Source organism: Marmota flaviventris, chromosome 16 (genome assembly GCF_047511675.1).
Source record: "Marmota flaviventris isolate mMarFla1 chromosome 16, mMarFla1.hap1, whole genome shotgun sequence".
In the NCBI taxonomy this organism is placed as follows: domain Eukaryota; kingdom Metazoa; phylum Chordata; class Mammalia; order Rodentia; family Sciuridae; genus Marmota; species Marmota flaviventris.
Genome location: NC_092513.1, coordinates 40,455,992 through 40,479,735, shown reverse-complemented (window position 1 = coordinate 40,479,735; position 23,744 = coordinate 40,455,992). Strand labels below are relative to the sequence as shown.

General features: G+C 36.5%; 1 protein-coding gene across 2 annotated transcripts in view; it reads right to left on the bottom strand.

The window, feature by feature from the left end:
* Nucleotides 1–16,604: 16,604 nt before the first annotated feature.
* Nucleotides 16,605–23,744, bottom strand: part of Dsc2 (desmocollin 2) — a 30,826-nt gene continuing 23,686 nt past the window's right edge. The window contains exons 12-16 of one of the 2 annotated variants that reach the window (XM_027935680.2): nucleotides 22,984–23,208; nucleotides 19,562–19,798; nucleotides 19,040–19,164; nucleotides 17,493–17,747; nucleotides 16,605–16,802 (exon numbers count right to left, since the gene is read on the bottom strand). In XM_027935680.2, coding sequence (XP_027791481.2) covers nucleotides 16,605–16,802; nucleotides 17,493–17,747; nucleotides 19,040–19,164; nucleotides 19,562–19,798; nucleotides 22,984–23,208 — 1,040 coding nt within the window. Of the gene's footprint in view, nucleotides 16,803–16,899; nucleotides 16,936–17,492; nucleotides 17,748–19,039; nucleotides 19,165–19,561; nucleotides 19,799–22,983; nucleotides 23,209–23,744 lie in introns of those variants that run through there. The other variant, XM_027935681.2, reaches the window with a different exon arrangement.

Sequence of the window (23,744 nt, the reverse complement as noted above, 5' to 3'; positions counted from 1 at the left end):
GCCCAAAAGTTTATGTTGAGAAAATGAAGAGGATGTTCAAAGGTAAAATAATTAGATCATGAGAGCTTTAACCTAATCTGTGGATTAATTCTTTTGATAAATTAATAATTTGAATGGATTAATGTGTGGTAATTGCAGGCAGGTAGGGTGTGGCCTTTCTTCTTCTTCTTTTTTTTTTTTTTTCTACTTAAGTCTGAAAGGTTTTGGCAGGGTTTAAATTATTACTGTTTTTCTTGGAAGAAACAGTGCCTAATTATAGTTGTAGAAAATGAAGCTGTATCTGCAGGTTAAATCCTGTTTTCTAGGAAACTATCCAAATTCTTTCATCATTCTAGAATTTATTGTTTGGAGCCTTGTGAGGAATCAATGAGCCATATAAAGATATTAAGGGTATTTTTCCTACAGAGAACTGTTTTTCTACATTGATTCTCATAAGATTTTCATATATGTTATGTAATGAAGAAGAATTCAAATTAACTGATGATTATGGAAACTGTGTGAGATAAGAGATCCACTATGATAATTTAAAATGATCCTTATTTTTCATTTTCTATCCTTCCCCTCCCCCTTTTCTGTTCTTTTTCTCTGTTTTTTGGAAAAGAAAAATTTCAACCAGCAAAGTGAGAAAGAGTACAAGATGACCCACACTTCCTCACTAAGAAGCAGTACCTATTGCTTTTGCTCCCTGTTTTCATTCCACACCCATCAAACCTGTGAATGCAAGATACCCTTTGAATAATTTTTCCCTAAAATATCTTAATTTCCTTTCTGTTCCTGGAGCACAAAGAGTTTCAGAAAATTTTGCAATGAGGTTGGCATAGTAATTCTCCTGTTTCTATACTCAAGAAGACATCTAGTAAGTATATGTTTTTAACACAGTTAGGCATGGATTTGCAATTTTTTAAAAAAATTATTATATTAAACTGAGACCAGCCCTTAAACTGGAGTAAGTAGGAGACCCATGCTGGACACCCTGGCCCAAGACCACCCCTGCCAACCTCTGGCAGAGCCAAGGCCAAAGTTAGACTCAGGACTGCCCTACCAATGGACAAATCCAAGCTGGAGCCCAAGACTAGCCCACCTCCATCTTAGGACACTGCAGCCACCACCATAGCCCTCCCCACACAGTAGCCTCCACCTTGGGACAACAGATAGGACCTGGAGACAGCTGCATCTTTAAATAGGCAACCCAGCCTTTCAACATCACCTCTGAAAGTGGTTGCAGCCATGCTGGGTCACCCCATCTGCTATCTTCAGTTATCTCCGTTATTGCCACCACACATCTTTAGTTGTATTAGCATTTATCATGGGATACCAACTGGGGAATAGAAGCCCAACACCAAGGTGAGGTATAGGTAATCTGGAGGGACATCACAAGATTATAAGGTAGAAACTGTAATGTCTCAGATCTGCATTGCAAGAAAGGGAGACACATAGAAAACATGAAAAAAACAAGGGAGGAAAGTGCGCCAAACAAACCAAGATACTACAGTAATAGAATCCATAGACTGTACAGTTGATGAAATGTCAGAGAAGGAGTTCAAAATTTACATAATTAAAATGACCTATGAATTAAAGAATGACCTAAGTGAGAAAATACAGGCAAAAATTGATCACTCCAACAAAGAGATAAGGGAGCAAACACAGGTAGCAAAAGATTACTTCAAGAAAGAGACAGAAATTCTGGAAAATAAAAATCAGAAATCCTTGAAATGAGGGAAACAATAAACCAAATTAAAAAAAACTCAATAGAAAGCAGACTAGATCACTTGGAAGACAAAAACATCAGATAATGAAGACAAAATATTCAATCTTGAAAATAAAGTTGACCATACATTGAAGATGGTAAGATATCGTGAACAGAACAAACCAACACCAAAAGTAATAGAAGACAGGAAATATTTTTTTTAAAGGGCAGAAATCAATGAAATTGAAACAAAAGAAAAAAATTAACAACACAAAAAATAAATGAAATTGACAAATTTAGCCACCCTAATGAAAAGGAGAGAGAAAAATCAAATTACTAAAATTTACAATGAAAAAGGAAATACCATGACAGACATTATTGAAATACAGAAGACAATTAGAAATTATTTTGAAAATTTATACTCCAGTAAAATAGGAAACTTTGAAGACACTGACAAATTTTTTTAAGTATGTGATCAACCGAAACTGAGTCAAGAGGACATACACAATTTAAACAGATCAAATTCAAGCAAGGAAATAGAAGACACCATCAAATGCTTACCAACCAACAAAAGTCTGGGACCAGACAGATTTCACAGCTGAGTTCTATAAGACCTACAAAGAAGAATTAATACCAATACTCCTCAAATTATTCCATGAAATAGAAAAGGAGGGAACCCTTCAAAATTCATTCTATGAAGCTAGTATCATCCTGATACCAAAACCAGGCAAAGACAGATCAAGGAAAGAAAACCGATAGATATCCTTGATGAACATTGATGCAAAAAATTCTCAATAAAATTCTGGCAAATCGTATACAATAAGGTATTTTAAAAAACAGTGCATCATGACCAAATGGGGTTCATTCCAGGGATGCAAGATTGGTTCAACATATAGAAATCAATAAATGTAACTCATCACATCAATAGACATAAAGATAAGAATCATATGATTATATCAATTGATGCAGAGAAAGCATTTGGCAAAATACAGCATCCCTTCATGTTCAAAAAAGTAGAAAAACTAGGGATAGTAGGAACATACCTCAACATTGTAAAAGCTATCTATGCTAAACCCAAGGCCAACATCATTTTAAATGGAGAAAACTGGAAGTATTCCCTCTAAAAACTGGAAAAAGACAGGGATGCCCTCTTGCATCACTTCTATTCAACATATCCTTGAAACTCTAGCCAGACCAATTGTACAGACAAAAGAAATTAAAGGGATACAAATAGGAAAAGAAAAACTGAAACTATCATTATTTGCTGATAACATCATTCTATACTTAGAGGATCCAGAAAACTTCTAGAATTAATTAATGAATTCAGTAAAGTAGCAGGATATAAAAATCAATACCCATAAATCAAATGCATTTCTATACATCAGTGATGAATCCTCTGAAAGAGAAATTAGGAAAACTACCTCATTCCCAATAGCCTAAAAAAAAGAACCCTTGGGAATCAACTTAACAAAAGAGGTTAAAGGCCTCTACAATAAAAACTATAGAACATTAAATAAAGAAATTAAAGAAGAACTTAGAAGATGGAAAGATCTCCCATGCTCTTTGATAGGCAAAATTAATATTGTCAAAATGCCCATACTACCCAAAGGACTATAAACATTCAATGCAATTCCAATTAAAATCTCATCATCATTCCTTATAGAAATAGAAAAAGCAATCATGAGATTCATCTGGAAAAATAAGAGACCCAGAATAGCCAAAGAAATCCTTAGCAAGAAGAATGAAGCAGATGCATCACAATACCAGACCTAATCTATACTACAAAGCTATGGTAACAAAAACAGCATGGTATTGGCACCAAAATAGACATGTAGACTAATGGTACTGAATAAAAGACACAAAGACAAACCCACATAAATACAGTTATCTCATACTAGACAAAGAAGCCAAAAACATACATTGGAGAAAAGATAGTCTCTTAAATAAATGGTGTTGCGAGAACTGGATGTCAATATGCAGCAAAATGGAACTAAACCCCCATCTCTCACCATACAAAAAAACTCAACTCAAAGTGGATCAAGGAACTAGGAATTAGACCAGAGACCCTGCACCTAATAGAGGTAAAAGTAGGCTCAAATGTTTATCACATTGGATTAGGCCCGTACTTCCTTAACAAGACTCCTAAAGCACAAGAAATAGAATCAAGAATCAATAAATGGGATGGATTCAAACTAGAAAGCTTCTTTTCACAAAAGAAACAATCAATGAGGTGATGAGAGAGGCTACATTTTGGCAGCAAATTTTTGCCACACCCATGTCAGATAGAGCACTAATCTCCAGGATATATAAAGAACTGAAAAACTGAACACCAAAAAAACAAACAACCCAATGGGCTAAGGAGCTGAATGGACGGACCCTTCTCAGATATACAATTGATCAACAAATATTTGAAAAAATGTTCAACAACTCTAATAATTAGGGAATTGCAAATCAAAACTACTCTAAGATTTCATCTCACGACAGTCAGGATAGCAGTTATTAAGAATACAAACAACAATAAGTGTTAACGAGGATATGGGGGAAAAGGTACACTTATACTTTGCTGGTGGGACTGCAAATTGGTGCAACCAATCTGGAAAGCAGTATTAGATTCCTTAGAAAACTTGGTCAAAATACCATTTGACTCAGCTATCCCACTCCTCGTTCTATACCCAAAGGACTTAAAATCAGCACACTATAGTTACACAGCCACATCAATGTGTATAGCAGCTCAATTCATAATAGCTAAACTGTGGAAGCAACCTAGATGCCCTTCAACAGATGAGTAGATAAAGAAACTGCTATTTATATACATAATGGAATATTACTCAGCATTAAAAGAGAATAAAATTATGGCACTTGCAGGTAAATGAATGGGGTTGGAGAATATCATGCTAAGCAAAGTAAGCCAAATACCAAAAGCCAGATGTTCTTTGATAAGTTGATGCTGATTTCTAATGGGGGGATGGGGGCCATGGAAAAAATGCAGGAACTTTGATTGGCAAAGGAGAGGAAGGAGAGGGAAGTGGGTATGGGAGCAGGAAAGATGGTGGAATGAGATGGACATCATTATCCTAAGTACATGTATGACTGCACATATGGTCTGACACTACATCGTGTACAATCAGAGAAATGAAAAGTAGAGCTGCAATTGTGTACAATGAATCAAAATGCATTTTTCTGTCATATATACCTAATTAAATAAATAAATTAAAAATAAACAAGTAAATATTTTTTTAAAAAACTGGAGTAAGTAGGCTTTTGAATTCTACTGAAGTTCAATTGACAATCCTTTTACCCCAGTTCTATACCATAAAGAAGACCTTTGGATAGAAAAGGAGTTATAACAAGAAAAGTTGTCAGCTAACTTCATATGCTATAGTATTACTAAGGTGGTAAATATAATGACCAGAGATGAATGCCCAGAGGTTCCTCTTCCTGGTTTCCACTTAGTTCTACTGAACTCTAATTTAAATGAAGTAAGCTAAGTCTCATTCTCTGCAGTGACTCCCAAATTCCCTACATATTCCAGAAAGCCACTTGACATTTTCTTTTTAAGCCCCAGTTCTGAGCTCTTCATCTTCCTTCATTAGCTCAGTTTAGTGGATGGTACATTTTCTCTATGTACTGTTCTCTGTGTTGCATCACCCCAGATGTGAAACATAACCTGTTTCCTAATTTCCACATAAAATCCCAAGTGCATGAGGCATCTGGTGAGTTGCATACTATTAAAGTTTGGGAAGATGAGAAGGAAAGATTGCCCACACTGGACAGTCTGGTATTGGCTGCAGAGTTACACTATAGTAAAGGACAGTAAATTATCCAAAGGAAAAATCTACCCTAAACCTTCCCTAAGAACAAGCTTCAAAGGGAAACAGTTGATTCCATAAAAAACAATCTGCCTCCAGAATAACATTCAGCATTAATAATAATGTGTGAGAGAGTAAAAGATCCCATCCCAAATACATTTTTTTTTGGCACATTAAGAGGTGGTTTATTCAGAGGATCTGTAGACCTCTTTAGGCAGAGGAATCGCCTGAAAAGCTGTCCTTTTGTGAAAGAAATCTGCATCTATCTACACTAGAAGTGGTTTTTCTATCTGATATCTACCTCCACCCTTTTTATACCTGGGAAAGAATTTTCCATAGGAAAAAGAGGTGGGAATCTGACTTCTGGTCTTGACAGAGATTATCACAGGTGGGTCTTACTTGAGAGATTCATCTACATAACAACACAACCCTTGCCCACTGTGCACATCCTTCCCCCAACCTTGGATCAGTAGCCTGTGCCACCTTTCCTCTCCCCAAAGTATCCAAGCCCCTATCCCTTTTTTAAACTTTATATATTGTTCCATCATTTTAACCCTCTTTGAGTCTCATCCTCCTGTGTTTAATAAAATCCATATACTCTTTTACTTGTTATCTATTGTTCATTTCTTTTTTAAAAAATGATTTTTATTGGTGCTTTATGATTATACATAATAGTGGTACCTGTGAAAGGTCTAGTTGGGGGTCCAGGTTCTTGGCTGCCTGAACAAAGAATTGAGTAAGACACACAAAGCAGCAGCCAGAGGATAGATTTACTGAAAGTGAAGGTACACTCCCTAAGGTAGAGTGGTACAGGACTAAGACGGGTGGCTCCAAGGCCCTGGTGTCTGATCAAGTCTTGCCTTATATGCTGAGCTGTGCCTCATTCCCCTTCCTATGGACCTGATTGAAGACCTTGCTGATTTTTTTCCATCAGTTACTTTATTTTTGCAAAATTAAAATGTAGAATTTGTGGCAGATATTGCTATTGTAATGGGACTTACCATAAACAGGGACGTGATGACTTCTCTCTCCATTTTGTACACAGACATTTATTTTGTACCCTGACATTTATTTTGTACCCTGCCTCTGCCATCTTGACATCCTAAACTACTATCTCAATAGTGGGGTTCAATATGCCGTGTTTGTGCATGCACTTAAATATATACCAGATTCACTACTGTGATATATTTGTACACAGGAGAAGAAATGTCTCAGAAGCAGCATTCAAAGAGGAGTTCTCTGAGAGAAGGGTAATTTGACCCAGGACCAGCAAGGTTCTTGTCATACTTGATAGAAAAGAATTTCAACACATGACAGACAGAGGCATTCACAGAGATTTATTTAGAAAAATAGGTACATGTTCAAGGTAGAATGTAGGCCATCTCAAGAGTGAAATATGTGGTTTGGGGTTATCAGGTCTTGTTGTAAAGAAAACTTCTTTAGAGGTGGTATGGAAAGTATGTAGGAATGGGATCCGTTTGGTGATATCAAGACCGGTTCTGGTGGTCTGGTGAGTCTCTGGCTCCTCAGGGTGATATGGTCTTCATTATCTGATCAATAGCATTGGAAAAATCCCTTAAATTAGAGATTCCTCAAAGCATCATATCTCTATTTGCTCAATCTATTCATTGGGGTCATTAATTAACAGTGAACAAGTAGATTTGCAGTTTTCCCAAAATTTGAGGAGTATCAGGTCTATAAGAAAGACTGACTTAAGGAGTGACTGCCCTGAAAAATTATAGGGAACTTCAGAATTAAAATATTATTTATTTGTCCTTCCTTCATGTCTCCTTTCTACCTATTTCTTATTTTCTTTATGCTACCTCACGTGCACACAGCATAATTTGGTAGATTTCATTCTCTGGTACTTCTGCATGCCCTCCCCTCTTCTGTCCTTCTTGATCCCCTTCCTCTACTCTATTGGTCATTCTTCTGTTTTTATGAGACCCCTGTCAGTTTATTTAACAGACTAAAATTATCAGAACTTCAGAGAAAAAAAAAGGTAAATTTTAAACTTTCCTACAAATGTGAAAGTCCTAATGTCAGGCATAATTCTGTTTAAAATCTTTTTAAAAATCTTAAACCTAGATACTATTTCCACAACTCTCTTTCCTGAATGATGGAGAAGCCCACAATATACCTATCTTCCAACTGAGGGAAACTCTCAGTTAATTCCTAAGGAATTTCTTACTGGTTTAAGCTGTGAAGGGATTCCCATTTCCCTTGCGGGGGGGTGGGGGGGCACAATTGTGTAGGCACACACACACTTAACATTTGTAAGAACATTCCATTAATTAAGAAGACTTCTGGGGCTGGGGCTGTAGCTCAGTGGCAGAGCACTTGCCCAACATGCGTGAGGCAATGGGTTCGATCCTCAGCACCACATAAAAATAAACAAATAAAATAAAGGCATTCTGTCCATCTACAAATTTAAAAAAAAAAAAAAAAAAAAAAAAAAAAAAAAAAAAGCCTTCTGTGGAGCCTGGCATTGTGGTGCATGCCTGTAATCCTAGCAGCTCAGGAGCCTGAGGCAGGAAGATCGCAAGTTCAAAGCCAGCCTCAGCAATTTAGAGAGAGCAACTTAGCAATATCCAGTCTTAAAATAAAAAATAAAAGATTTGGGATGTGGCTCAGTGATGGTTAAGTGCCCCTGGGTTCATTCTCTGGTTTAAAAAAAAAAAATCTTCTATGGCACTTATTAATAGCACAACTCTGTGAATGTTTTATCTAGTTCTTAAGACTACATATTTCTTTAGAGCAGAAGACTTATCTTAATTATCTTGTATATAATAGATACTGAATAAATTTTAATGCCCAGCATTTACATAGAATTATGGTTCTGCTGCTGTTTTAAGTGTTTTATGTGTATGAACTTCCTTAATCCTCAGTTTTCTCTGAGATAGGAGTTATTCTGTTTGCAGATGAGGAGGCCAAAGGCCAAGGAGCTTGAGTTCTCCCAGGTAGTTGGCAATAGAGCCCAGGTTGGACCTTAAGGATCCGGCTCCGTGTGCTCCAGAGTTCAGGCTCTGGCCCAGATCACCTTGTTATATTGTTTAAGGACTAAACTAAGGAGACCGGCGTATTATTCATTGGACAAAGATTTAAAGAAATAATGAGTAGCTTAGCTTGCAACAAAACGAACAATGTAATTGGTTTAAGGTTACATTTATTATACAGATACTCTTTGAAGTATTTCTTTTGACATTTCTAATAAATTATTGCTGAGTCTAGGCTGTTGGTGAAAAGTTAAAGATGCCAAACCCCAAATGTGTTAAAGTAAAATTTTAAGATCAAAAAAAAAAAAAAAAAATGAGTGCACTTGAATATAATGTGAGAGAATGCAATATTTTCTTTTTTTTTTCTTGCTTCAGTTCAATCATTCCCTGTGAATGTGTTTAGTGTAAGCTTCATATACTAATATGGAAGGGTTTTTCTTTACAAATCTGTGAGACTTGAAAAACCTTAAATCCCGAACTTTTTCTTGTTCCATATTTCATTTATATTAACCTCTTCCTCAACTTTATAAATAATACATGTTCATTATAAAATAAAAACACAGAAACACATAAAAGATATTTCCATGACCTCGAGATAATCACTCAATATTTTATTATATTACACATGGCCTTATGTTTATTTAAGTTTGGGATTGCACTGACCCAAAAATTTATTCTCTTTTTATTAATACTATGCTTTGACTTTTCCATTCTCTTCAAAATAAAATAACTGCATGATATTCAATCATCATCATCCTTGTACCAAAACTAATAACTGTGATTTATTAATCTTTTGATAAATCAAACACTAAGCCAGAGTTTTTTATTGTGCATTTGCTTCAAAAGTTTATTCAGTGAGAACAAGCTGTGACACTGATCTGTATCTGACTACAAAGTCAGTGGCCATGATAATTATATCCATTGTCCTCAATTGTGGTCATTGTCTCACAATAACATAAATAATTTAATTATTTCTCTGACATGGGACATTTAGTTCAATTCTTCACGTAATTAATGCCCCTGAGACAAACATCCTTGCAGGTGTGTAGAATCGTTCATTCTTCTCTTACTTCTTGAGATCAATATTTTCCCTTGTTTGAATGGTAATTTTGCATCAGAGTTTTGTATATCAAGACCCTCAGACACTTTCAGCTCTGGCTTTCCTAGCCTCTAATTTCCTCAGGTTCTTGATTCCTAGAAATTTTCCAGTTGACCTCTTTCCCATGGAAATATATTTTAAGCAGAAAAGACTTGGTTCTGCCCCTATCCACCTCCCTGTTCATAGGCCCCTCTCTGAGTCCTGACCATACAGAAATCATTCAATGGAGATAATTTGTCACCTTATCCTACATGGCCTCCACAGGACGGCATAGCATAACCGAACAGCTGTCACCTCCTGGCCAGTCACCAATTTCATCTGGAGTTGACCTTTCTAGTCCTATTGTCTCCGAAGATTTGATATTCCCACTTGGACTTTGGAATATATGCAACACAATGTGCATGCATCTTATTGACTAAGAGCAGTAATGTGGTAAAGTTAGTTCCTTTTTATTATGCTTATTATGTGGCCTGGTTATGTTCCAAGATTATTCCTCCAGTTCTCTCCCATATGGTAAATAGAAGCCATGAGGGAAAATATACATTCTGAAATACTTAATTTACTGAGGTTGTGGTATTTTATTAGTAAGAGTGTATAAACTCTTACATTTCTAACGTTATGCTTAACATATCTTATATATGAAGAAGCTTCTAACAGCAAACTTAAAACACTTTCTTCATAAACCCTCAAATAATCACATAAACCAATGGACTAAATCCCTATCAATGGTACTCATGCTTTGGAGAATGCAAACATGATCTAGAAAATATTAAAAAGTGAAGAATTCCATTCCTCCCCCACCAGTCTGTTGTCTCTGGTTTTGATCCAATATGGAATCTTTATTCTAATAAACACCACAAGTGATCCTGATACAGATAATTGTGAACTGCACTCTAAAATAAAATTTAAGCAAAAGCAATTTAAGTTGCTCCTAAGACATAGACAGGCAGGGAGAGACCTCAGACCCCCAAATCTCAGAAACCCAAACCAGTGGAGAGAAAATTATTAACAGAAATTATTATTATTATTAAATTGTAATAACAAGAATGCATAGAAATGATACCCCCCTAAAGGGCAGAAACAAGGCACATAGCTGTCTGCCGTGTATGAAACCGAAAGCTTCCCAGCATTAGCTGGACAGGTCTGTCCCTCATGTGGTAAGAGAACAGGAAGGTGGGGCCTACTAAAGGCTTTCTCTCTGTGCACACAGGAGTTCTGAGATGCCCTGCCACAGTGTCCTCCCCGTCTAACTCAGAGGAACCTCTTAAATCTGTTTGCCCCTTCCCTGCTTTCTGGTTTCACAAGACAATTCTTGAGTTGAAGACAGCGCAAAAATAATTAATGGCGAGGCTGGAGTTGTAGCTCAGTGGTAGAATGCTCTCCTATCATGTGTTGAGGTACTGGGTTCGCTCCTCAGCATCACATAAAAATAAATTTTAAAAAATGTATTGTGTTCATTCACAACTAAAAAATATTTTAAAAAATAATAATTAATGTAGCTTTGGCAAACTCAAGAATCATTTCTTAAATCCCCCAAGCTGTGCTATGAGCTGATAATATTCCAAAAAATGACACACAAGATATGGGCCCAATCTTCCTGTTATTTTACCATATGAGGGACAGTCCTGTCCAGCTAATGCTGGGAATGTTTCTGTTTCATTCTTAAGTTGTTTTTTCTCACAAGTGCTTCTTTAGTTAAAAAATAAATAAATAAAATAATCACTATAGCATTAGAATATGAAGGAATAGTTGCAAAAGTATTTTCACATTGGCCAATGAGGAAAAAAAGGCAATGTTGAGATCTAATCTTGGTCCGGTACCTAATACATTCACTCACTCATTCATCCAACAAATCTGTGGAGTGTCCACTCCTCTATGTGCTGGCATACAGTGAAGAAGACAGACAAGAGCGCTTGATGGTTATATTTTACTGTGGTACAGCTGGTTACAAGCAGGATTGTGCAATTATTGGTGGTAGGACTCTTTCAGCTGACCCAAACCACAATGCTGGGGCAGTATCTCTGCTGTCTGCCACCCACACTATGCACCAGAGGGAAAGTGTTCCAGAACCTCAGAACTTTGCTTTCTTGTACAAAGTTGTAAATGCAAATCTTTAACTCAGTATCTCTGCATTAGAGAAAGAATTCAATGCAGGGTCTTAAAAGCATTATGTCTACAATGGAACATTAATGCCAAGGGAAATAAGGTAGGAACCACCAAAAATCCTAGTTTTTCATCTTCAATAGTTTTTTTTTTTTTTTCCATTGAGAATTGGTCAATGCAATTTTATTTCATCAAAATGTATTGACAGGCCATGAGCAATGGTACACACCTGTGAACCCCTAGGGAGGCTGAGGAAGTAGACTTTCAAGTTCACAGCCAGGCTCAGCAACTTAGGGAGAACTTCAGCAATTTAGCAAGACCCTGTTTCAAAATAAAAAATAAAAAAGGACTGGGGATACCTGGCTCAGTGGTAAAACACCCTAAGATTCAATCTCCAATACTTGAAAAAATATTGGTGGGAAAAAAAAAATATTGCCAGATAGCATTGTAAGGATATGCATCTTTATTTTTTTTCAACCTCAGTGAGTTTCCTATATGAGGAAAGACACGCACACACACTTATACATATAAGCTTGTAGGTGAAAACTGTATCAATGAATCTTCTCTAGACATACAAATTCTTTTTACAGGAGATGTCTTTGAACTAGATCTTCAAAAAGTCATATTTTTTCAAAGGAAGAAATAAACAATGAGTGAGCCAGAACACTGCAGATGTAGGATCCAACATGAGCAAGATGGAGAGTATGTATGGAGGTGCCAACCACGTATTGTGGTCCAGTTAAGCTACCTGGACTACCACCTACCCCCTACCACCAGGAACTGTGCGAATGTGCCTGTAACCAGTTGTACCACAGGTAGCTGTGTATGGGGTACAAGGAGATGGGGGTTTGAATGTGATTTTGTTTCCAGTTTATCCTACAAAGCCATAAGTAGCCTGTAGGCAGTAGAACGCCATGATCATGTCTGTTCTTTGGGGGCAGTTGTATGAAGAAAAGAGGGAAGAAATCGGAGGCACAAACACCAGTGGAGCTGAGACATGTGGAGAGTTTGCATGGGGTTCTGGTGGGAGCATAATGAAGAGAGGAGTGGGGAATAAGTGAGATAGGATGCAGGTCATCAGTAGGAACACCTGGCTTGGGAAGAGTGGGGCACAAGTTCACACACTACAGTTTGTTTGGCATCATCTGGAATTTTTTTCACATGTGTTGAATACTAACTCTGTGCCAAGCATCACATAACATGTTTTACAGGCATTGGTCTACTCCTTGCTCAATCCACCATGTCGAGACCTGCATTAGAGTATGCGGGTGGAGAGAGAAGCTGATTCATCTTGTGTCATAGAAGCACAGGCTTTATAGTGCATACTAGGAAGAGCATGCATGACTGCACTGGGAAGGCATTAAGTGACTGTCATAAAAATGAATTTTTTAAGGAATGAAATTGTGTTGAAAATTCGCAAAAACATTGTTGCAGTTTTGGACAACAAATAGGATGAGTTATGCAAAGAAGAGATAGAGATCAAAGATTCAAGTCTAAGTAATTAGGAGCACATGATTCAGATGGGAAACTCAGAAGAACCTGATCTGGTGTGAAGCATAACATATTTGTTTTTTACTTAATGAGCTTGAAATCCTAGAGGGTTAACAAGAACCTCACAGAAGAGCTGAATTAGAGCTGTTAAGTCTTCATAGACATCATGTATCATGTAACTTCTTAGGACTTCTTTTACTGAAGGAGGATCTAAACACATAGAAGAAAAAGTATTTTTAGACTCAGGATGTTACTAACAGTGTTGAGCAGAGCAAAATAAGTTGTCAAGATTTCCACCAGTTTCCCAGGAAAAGGGATAGAGATGAAGACTAAGGAGGAAGCCTAGTCAAAGTCAGATTTTGCATGAGGGAATCAGGATCCAAGATAAAAAAAACAGTAAGTAACCACCTTATCTTAAGATAAGGATTTTTTTTTTTTTTTTTCAAAAAAAAAGCAGGAAATAATTATAGGGAGAAACCAAATAGAACTGTATTGAACTAATAATGCTTTCCTCCTGTAAAGAAGCACCACCTATTACTTTGGGGAATCCTAAGATTTGGCCTCCTTGAGGCAAAATATGGCTGATCAAAAATTGCATCACACTGACTCCTGATTTATGAATAAGATGTAGCTTTCTCAATACCAAGAATGAGAGACCTAGAAGCTATTATGAACCATGAAGTTGCCAAAGGCCATCACAGGTAAAATGCTGGTTGGGCTTCTGGGAAAGGTGAAGCCAAGTGACAAGGCAAGCAAACAGCTGTAAAGCAGAGCGGGTACTAAAGACACATTGACAGCAACTCTGCACCAATTCCTATGAATTAACTCTTTTAATACTGACAGGAATCCATTCAAGTAGTCTTCTCCACCCAGCTCAATACAAGTGAGGAAACTAGGCAAAGAAGGTTTAAATGACTTCTCAAATTCTATCAAGAGTGTGTCTCAGAGACTTGTATCAAGGAATCTTACCCTGGAGTCGTTGCCCTTAGGGTTATTATGGCAACCACCAGAAAGACACAGACTTTCAACAAGTGATTGCTAATGTTTAGCAAGACAGCTAGAAAAGCAGCTAAGGAATCTTAAATGTGTAATTTTTTTTATAGGGCTCCAGAATTAGCACCCAGTTTAAGAAGAGGTTTTGTTTTCCATCCAAGTTCGACTTTGTAATTTCATAGTATCACAAACTAGGTCATCTTACATGGATGCATCTCAGCAATCTTTGCAATATATGTTCTGAACAGCTGAGACCCAATCTAAGACCCAGTCATCAAGCAATCATTATGAAGAGACATATTATTGATTGACATGTTGTAAGATTTTTTAAAAAAAAGATCTCCCCACTATCCTATTTTAATTGATTTTTTTTTTGTTAACATGAATTGGTTGTACATTTGACTTATTTAAAATCATTTATCATGTGCCTTTTTAGGTGGACCACTCTATATGACTTTCATGCTTAAAAACCATTTTTTATTCAAGTGTCTTACAACCATCATAGGAAAGGAGTTCTAGTATATTCCCCACTTTAAAATGATAGAAATACACACAAGAAAAAAGAACGCAATTTAATCAGGACCCCAGCTTCACAGTTCTTATAATGGCATGAACATAAATGTGTTGAGACAAATAGAACAGTGCTCCAAAGATCTCTCTGAATCAAACTTGAAGTTCTAAAAATGTATAACAGGAGTCTATAAAAGGGACTCAATTTCTCTATATCAGAAAAGCATGACCCTTTAAATTCATATCAGACCCAAAAAATTCACACTCATTTTTAAAAATTGCATAACTAGTAATACACAAGATTTTTAAACATAATTTATTAAAAATAATTCTGGGAAATTGTATTTTTGACTGAGTAGTAATGAAACTTTTGAAAAGATAGATGGTTACTGAATAACTATCCAATGCTAATTTTGAAAAATAATTGTTATAAGCCAACCTTGTACATTCAAGGCAGGCACATTATTAACAATATTAAATATTAGAAATATATTTAGAATGTCCATATATTTGCACACATAAAGAATTCAATGAAGTAAGCCATAAATCTGAAATTTGCTTGGCTATTAAGTTTAATTTTGTCTTATTGTTTTAAAATTTAAGTTGTCTGGCTCATTGGTATATTTGCTAAAAACTGTAACTGTGTAATATTAAAAAAAAAAAAAACCTTTACAAACAGATAGGACTAACCATCTTATCTTAAAAACAAAACAAAACAAAAAACTGCAAAATTGTCATCCTAGAGAACTTTCAAGATCCCTGTATTTTGAAGCTTATTTCAAACAATCAACACTATTTGGTATTTATAAACTGTATCCTTTGCTTTAAAGATATGAACTATAACTGTGCTACTGCACACTAAATATCCTCATCCCAATCTAATTACACCAGTCCTTTTGTTAACATAGAATGTTGCATCTAAAACATCATAACATAGTTCTACAGTTTCAATGGCAAAATTCTTTGTTGAGGAGGTAATGAAGCAATCACCAAGATATTTAAAACAATAAAGTTAACACATTGATTTTCAGAAAAAAAAAGAATACATATGCTTACATAAAACAAAAAGAATTCACTTTATACAAAAGGAAAAAGAGAGACAACTTTGAAAAATATCTGGATTCTCTAACCTAAGTAGAAGTTTTTGAAAAAAATAGAAGACAAATAGGAGAGAGAGAGAGAGAGAGAGAGAGACAGACAGACAGACAGACATACCACTGGGCATTTCAAAGACAAAAAAACTGCAAGAGCAAAAACATTCTGAAAACACTTTTGAAACAAATTTCACTAACAGAGTCGGTAACAGGGAAATTATAGACTCAGTATAAGATTCTACATGGAATAAAATCTAAAAGTGAGCTCTACCAAAATGGAATTATAATAACAATCAATATCTAGTTAGAAAACTCCCTGCCCATTACGAAGAAAGGTCATGCTACAAAATAAAGCAAGATAAAGTGTACACATTTTAGAATGTTTAGAAAAACAACAGTTTCCAAGCACCACACAAATAACTAAGTAATTAATTAACCAGAGATAATATTCTCTACATTCTTCTATTAGGTTATATTTCAAGTGGTCTTTAAATACAGTTTTGAATTAATTAAATTTTATTGCATTATGAATTGGCTGTTGTCATTATACCCAAATGTAAACAATAATGCAAGTTTCCTGTTTGTAAATAAATGTACTTGGGAGCACGTAATCAAAAACTACATGGAAGTCCAAACAATTGTGTACTTATTTGGTTTCCCGTAAATATGCATTTGGCCAAAGAGATTGTGCAAAATAAACAGAGAAAAGTTCCAAACATAACATCTTCTGTTTTGAAAAATCCTCATTTGTAACTAAAAGGAAGAGGAACACAAATTAAAAGATGATAAGCCACTGGCTTTGGTTGACTTATGAGACCATGTTCATCTCTTTATGCATGCTTCTGCCAGTGTCCTAAATTTGGGCTCCAAATGATCCAAAAATTCAAGGCCATCTTCGTCTTGTCGTTCACTGCAACAGCCCACAGAACCAGCTGACGATCCTTTTCCTTCATAGTTATACGTAAGGACATAGTCTTGAGCGTGCTTGTGACTGTCATCCTGATTACACTGATGCACCTTCTGTCAAGGGGAAAAACACAACACATTTTATTATTATTATTTTAAACACCAAAACGTACTAACATAAAAATAATTGCTTTGATTTACCTTTCATTGTTTAATTTTTAATCAGAGTGTGTCCTCTAATGGATTCCTACATATAAAAAATGCACATGATTGGTCCGTATGATCAAGAATCACACTATCAATTCAGTATATAGCAAGTTTCTATTTGTCACACACAAGGCAGCAAGTAACTAGTGTTCATTTTAGGTAATCAGACATTTCCCCTTTCAAATATGATGGCGAAAAGTGAAAATGCATGTATTAAACTGAACCCACATGGATATGAGCTCAGATATCCACAGACAGGCTCAGTGATGAAGCACATGGGTATTGTCTTGTACTACACTTCTGGATTCTAAGACATGAGTTGTCAGATGTGAAATGTTAGCACAAAGTCTTGAGAGAATAATTTAAATATCATCACATCTGATTTCATGAAGAATAATAAAACCCAAACAACATCTGAGGAAAAGTAAATAACTACTCAAATCGGAACATAACTAAATCAGAATTAAGAAGAAACTACTTCCAATGAGCAGATTCATAATTAAATAAAAACAGAGATAGAAATAAACGTAAAATCTTTATCATTATAAAGTTTAAGGGAAATTAAAATAGATTTGTAGAACACCTAGGGAAACTCACTTCTCCAAGTCGGGGCTGAGTGAAACTGTGCCACTCGGAGTAAGTGTATCTGCAGTTGTCCACCTCCACGTGTCCTCCCCTGCAGGAATCCAGCGTGTGATGATGCCCAACCCCCCGGCAGGAGTCCAGGGTCTGGTGTCCTTTCACCATTTCGATGGTCTCCTGCCCTCCATTTTTGACTCCGGATCCCACGGTGCCACAAATTCCCTGACCAGAAGCACCCACAGCTTGGGTTGTGAAGCCATTTGTGGAATACTGAAATGAAAACAATTTGCATTGGGGAAATTACAGAAAAGAATAATAATAACAACACACACACACACACAAAAAAAAAAAGACAAAGAAAAATCAACATCATTACTGAAATTTGCCTTGATTTGTTTTGTGTCCTAGAAAGTAGTAAGCTCTCTGGGGACAGAAACTAAGCCTGTTTTGTCAATCCCGAGCATCTGACTATTACAATCCCAATATTAAATTTAGGGTCTTATCATAAGAAACAAGTTGCAGCTGTCAGTGGCACTTGGATAAATTGGAAAGCTTGATGTATAATTCCTTCTTTAAAAGCTTCTTATATTGCACAACTTCGGTTGTTACCTCCTTCCTGCATCTCACACCCCAAAGCATTACTACGGTCTCATATACATTTGCTTTCATAGTTAAATTATGAAATGTTACTTTCATAGGTAAATCCATCCCCTTTTATCTGACAAGGGGGAAACAGAAATAATAATCAGCCTTTTTGTTCAGCAATTCCGTTCACTTCAACTGAATAAAAAGAATAATGTTGCTGTAAGAATCTTAGCTGTAATAATGTATTCTTGCAATCCACATAAATGCAAATAATAAACCAAGCAGGGAAGATACCAAGAACATCAAAGCTCTGGCCACTAATGTAATTTAAGTTTTATTTCTTTCAATCTCTCCTTAAATACCTCAGGCTTTTATTTTCCAAATTTTTTCTGCTCTGAGCATTAATTATGCTTTATATAAGGAATTTACTTGCTCCTCTTCCACATATTGGGCTAGAAAAAAGTCAGAGAAATATTTGTCACTTGCTAGCACTGCTCTTTTGGACATTCAACCTCAGGCTCTTCTCTAACCCACATTACAGCCAGAAAAAAAATCCATTAAACTTCTTCCCACGATGATCAAAGCTTGTAGCAATTTTATTGCTGTTGCCAGAAAAAAATTTAAAACAATTACCCTGGCGATCTGTGACTAATTAAATGCAACATGTTTACAGCAGAAGCAGTAATTTAAATAGATGCAGAAAACTAGGCCTAACACTGAAACCATGAAACATCTGAAGTAGAAAGTACTAATGACATGCTAAAGGATTTTTACTATAAACTAGCACTATGTGGCCAAATCAAAATACCATGTGTCCCCAGAGAAATCAGTCATTTTTATCTGTTCCATGAGGGAGATGACATTTTATGGTAAATTACCTGATCTCAAAAGAACTTTGCTCAGAAAAGATCTTTCTAGAAAGAATCTACATTATACACTAATTCATCCTTTGTATTTATTTAAGACAAATGACTTACCACTTTGTCATCTCCAGGAGCTTCCGTGTTCGACACAATGAGGTTCTGCTGGGCTAAATCATCAGGCAGTTCTTTTGGTTGTTTGTTTATCACAGAAGTCCCACAGACTAATGTAAATAGTATACCTGGAGAAAGAAAGAAAGAACTCTACTTAAGTCTATCATAAGATAATGTGAAAGTATGAATTTACAATGATTCATACGCAAAATAAATCATAACTTTCTAGAGCATATAAGTGAGACTGCTTATGTCAAAGCAGTATACAAAAGTTTGCTCTAAATACATGTGGCAAGTGCATGCCACATGCTGTTATGTCTACACTGAAAGACATATGTCTATGCTAATTGAGGAGACTCCAGAGCTCCACATAAGTGCACTTAAAATATTCACTACAAATATTTATGTGTTAAATAGAAACTAAGCTATATGCAAACAATCAGCTATAGGTGAGAGTGCCGGTTATAAGAATGTGTCTTGGAAGTTACCTTAGAGACTGTTATTGAAATTCAAGAAAGGACTTACAAAATAGCAATGCTATGCCCAACAATATTGCCAGGATGGCCCACGTTCCAAGTTTTACTTCTCCGTTGCCAGTCCTTCCACTTGTGCGAAAGGTGCAGTCATTTTCGGTAATGCAGTTACATATAACAACATTCAGTGAAGTGACTGCAGAGAAGCCAAGTCTATCTGTAACCTGAATTGGTACTACATAGGACCCAAATGGAGGATCATTCTGATAAGAAAGACTTGCCGCTGTATCTGAGGAAGAAATAAAACCAAACATTATAGAACATCACTGATTTGTCCTGGGCAAAAAATAACTATTTATCAGACAGTTATCATATTTACCTACAAATGGATATTCAATGGGATAGCACAACTGCTAGCAGACTGTAAAGTGAATGGTCTGAATAGTTCTAACCTACAGCCATTGCATATTGCACATAAAAGTTGGTCTTGAAATAATATATTTTATCTGTTCATAAACAAATCCTTTTATCATAACTAAGGGGCATAAGAGGTTGGTTTTTATCATATTTGTAAAATGTTCAATTAAACCAGTCAGTGCATATTTCCTTTCATATGAGATTTATCAGAAAGGAATGATCTGAAATTCTGGGTATCTCCCTTTATTTTTTCTCATATACTGTGCCGAGTAAACACACACACTTGTGATTTATTATCAGAGACAGATCCTAACAACTTAGAACACACCTGACTTTGAACATATTAGTAGGTCATAGGTCAAACTGCTAGAACTGCATCTCCTAAAGGACACTGGGTCCACCTGCACAGATTTTTGTTTTGACTTTTTTTTTTTTTGTTGTTAGATCAAAGGTAGGAAGAGGTCTAGACCACAAGCCCAGTTTTGGATTCAGAACGAAAGACATGATACTAAATATGGTTGTCACATGCCAAAGGACAATCCCTCGCTCACTTAAATGCCCAATTGGACATTCTGATTTTTTTGTGTGTGCGGTGTTTGAGGCTCTAAATGTAAATTGGATGTTTAGGTGAGAAAATTATTAATATTTTAAGATAAACCATGGTTAACTTGTCAAGTTTATTATACAAGGAATAATAAAAATAATAAGACAAACAAAACCAAAACTAATGATTCACAGTGTGCTATGGTCTATTTCATTCATGATCTCATTTACTTTCTGAAATAATCCCACTTTACACATGAGTAAATTGATACTCAAACAAAATAAACAGTATGTTCAGATTTACAGAACTAATAAATGGTGAGGCCAGCATTTGACCATATGACTTCAAAGTCTTTTCTTGGTGTTTCTTAACTTGTTGTTTCCCTGGTTTGGGATGAACTCACACAGAGCAGTAACTCTTTAAAATAATATAATTTGAGGGCTTAGAGTGTAGCTCAGGGGTATAAAACTTGCCCAGGATGTGCAAAGCATTGAGTTCAATACTCAGAACTACAAAACAAAACAAAACCCACAAAGTTTTGGACATACTTTTGCCAAAGTATGTATATATGTGTGTGTGTGTGTGTGTGTATGAATATATTTTGGGGGCAGGGTACTGTGGGTTAAACCCAGGGGTGCTTTACCACTGAGCTACATCCCAGCCCTTTTTATTTTTTACTTTGAGATGATCTGCTAAGTTGCTGAAGTTCTCACTAAGTTGCTGAGGCTGGTTTTGAACTTGTGATCTTTCTGCCTCAGCCTCCTGAATTGTTACAATCACCGGTATGCGACACTGCACCCAGCAAGTAGGGATATATATTTTTAAAATTATCATTTCCTATCAACATTATTTAAAACAATGATGTTATGACACCAAATGAATAGAAAAGTCAAAAATCTAAGAATAAGGTTAACTCTTCTTAAGAAAGAATACACACAAAATGGAATATTGTTTTAAAGCTATTTTGTAAGTTCACAAGACAGACTTCAAGACACAGTCAGTAGCTTACTTACTTTTACAGGTCCTTCTTTTCCTTTCCCTATCCCATCCCACTTTACATTTTCTCACCTTTCTTTTCTAATTTGTCCTAATAGGAATGTGAGAGTCAGTCACTGAAAAGGTGGGATTTAGCGATGGTCAAGGATATTTTAAAGCAAACTTCACTGAATTTACAGAGGTTCTTGAGTCATAAAAACTAGCAGAGCATGACATTGCAGCCAGAATTAGACAGGCAGATAGATAGGCAAGGGTCAGATCCAGAGAATGGAGGGACTGAACTGTTAATTCCTTCAGAGCTCTTCCTCCACCCTTATCAAGATAACCTGACCCTGCTCCAACCTGTTGCTAAGGTAACCTCTCCCTCCTACAGGGAGTTGTAAATTAGTCCCCTTCCTGCCCAGATCACTTCACCTTGGCCCCTCCAGCCCATCTGCTTCTCACCTAGTCACCTAGTCACCTATGCAGGAAGGAGAGAAATAAGGGAAAGGGAGCAGGAGAACAAGGAAGCCTAGGACATATAAAAAGGCCAAACTCTCTCACTTCTGCAGATACCAGGATACGAGCTATGGCCCTGTTCTCCCTCCCAGAAGAAATCTATGTTACCCCTTTTTAAATAAACCCTCTTTTATATGCTTGCCTTAGCATGTTTCTCTAATATTATACTTCAACAAGTGAGGGAGCAGGACTCGTCCCTGATAACCAGCAGTACCAACATCATGGTCCACAGGCAGGTAAGCAGGAGATGGGGAATTGCGGATGTAGAGAATGACGGGAAGGTGAAAATGGAAAGGTCACCTTCACTTTCACCATTCTTGTCACCAAAGACCATTATGGGCTGAAGTCTAAAGTAAAGACTGGGAACCAAGTTGAGGAAGGATCCCAAGAAAACCAACAGACACAAAATGGTCAGGAGTCAACACAGGGGTAGACAGGAGTGATGGCATGGGGGACACTGTCTGGGCACCAGATCCCTATGCAATTCAGGACTGCCATCAGTGTCTTCTGTGAGTATCCCTTTTACTCAAACTCATATTCCTTTGGGCTGCCTCGTCCACCAATGGAGCAATGACAGAGATTGGGGAATCGACATGGAACCACTGGACCTGAGCTCAGACTCCCCATAGGATCAGCTCACTGTTACTGGTCTGCGCTGTACCTCCATTTCTCCTTTTCCCAGTCCTTCCTCTCACAGCTGATTTCAAGCAAATTTCTTAATACATATTCTGCTTGAGCGACTGCCTCAGACTCCACTTCCCAGAGGACGAATATGCAAAAGAGAGGGATTCCCTTATAATGTAAGGTATGATTGTCATGTAAAGAATCTATGTGGATGGGTTCTTAGAGTGGGAAATGCAAACTCATGAAACTTTGCCTCAAGAAACTCTGGCATAGAATTACAGGCAGACACTAGAGAGGCCTAGAGCCGGCCCAAAATGAGAACTGCGTTATTCTGTTTCATCAAGAAACATCTAGATGACATTGAAAAGAAAAGGGCAACATTTCGAAACACATACCATTAATTTTCATCAGTCTCCACATTTTCCGTACTTCTGAATCGGAACTCCTAAAACTAAAATCAAATGGTGGGCCATTTATGGGTTCATCAGGATCAACAGCAACAATCTCCGCTGAGGACATAGTAGGTTTGCAGATTACTACTGTCTGCTTAGGTATGTACGGGCCATTATCATTCACATCTTCAAGTATAATCCCCAGTGTCCCTGTACAAGTTCTCCCATCTAGGAAAATCAAAGGAAAAATACATTTTTAATGTTTGAAGTTTTTGCCAAAAAATAATACACTGAAAATTTTTAAATACTTGTTGAGTACCTATAAGTTACTGTTACTAGCACAGCCACAAGCTAAGTCCTCAGGGAATGTTAAAAGAATATTATGGCCAGGTGTAGTATCACAGGAGGCCTTTAATCCCAGCAGCTTCGGAGGCTGAGGCAGGAGGATCACAAGTTCAAAGCAAGCCTCAGCAATTTAGCTTAAGCCCTAAGCAACTCAGCAAGACACTGTCTCTAACTAAAAATATAAAATGGGCTAGGGATCTGGCTCAGTGGTTGAGCTCCCTTAAGTTCAATGCCCAGTACTAAAAAAAAAAAAAAAAAGGAAAAATAAGAATAGAATACTATATTCAAGTGGATTGTAGAGAATAACTACTATATTAGGTATGTTCACCCATTCAAGAATTCACTACAATAAAGATAGAAATCTTTATAGAGGTGAATTTTGATTGGTTTTTAAGAGGAGAAAGGAAAAGAGTATGAAC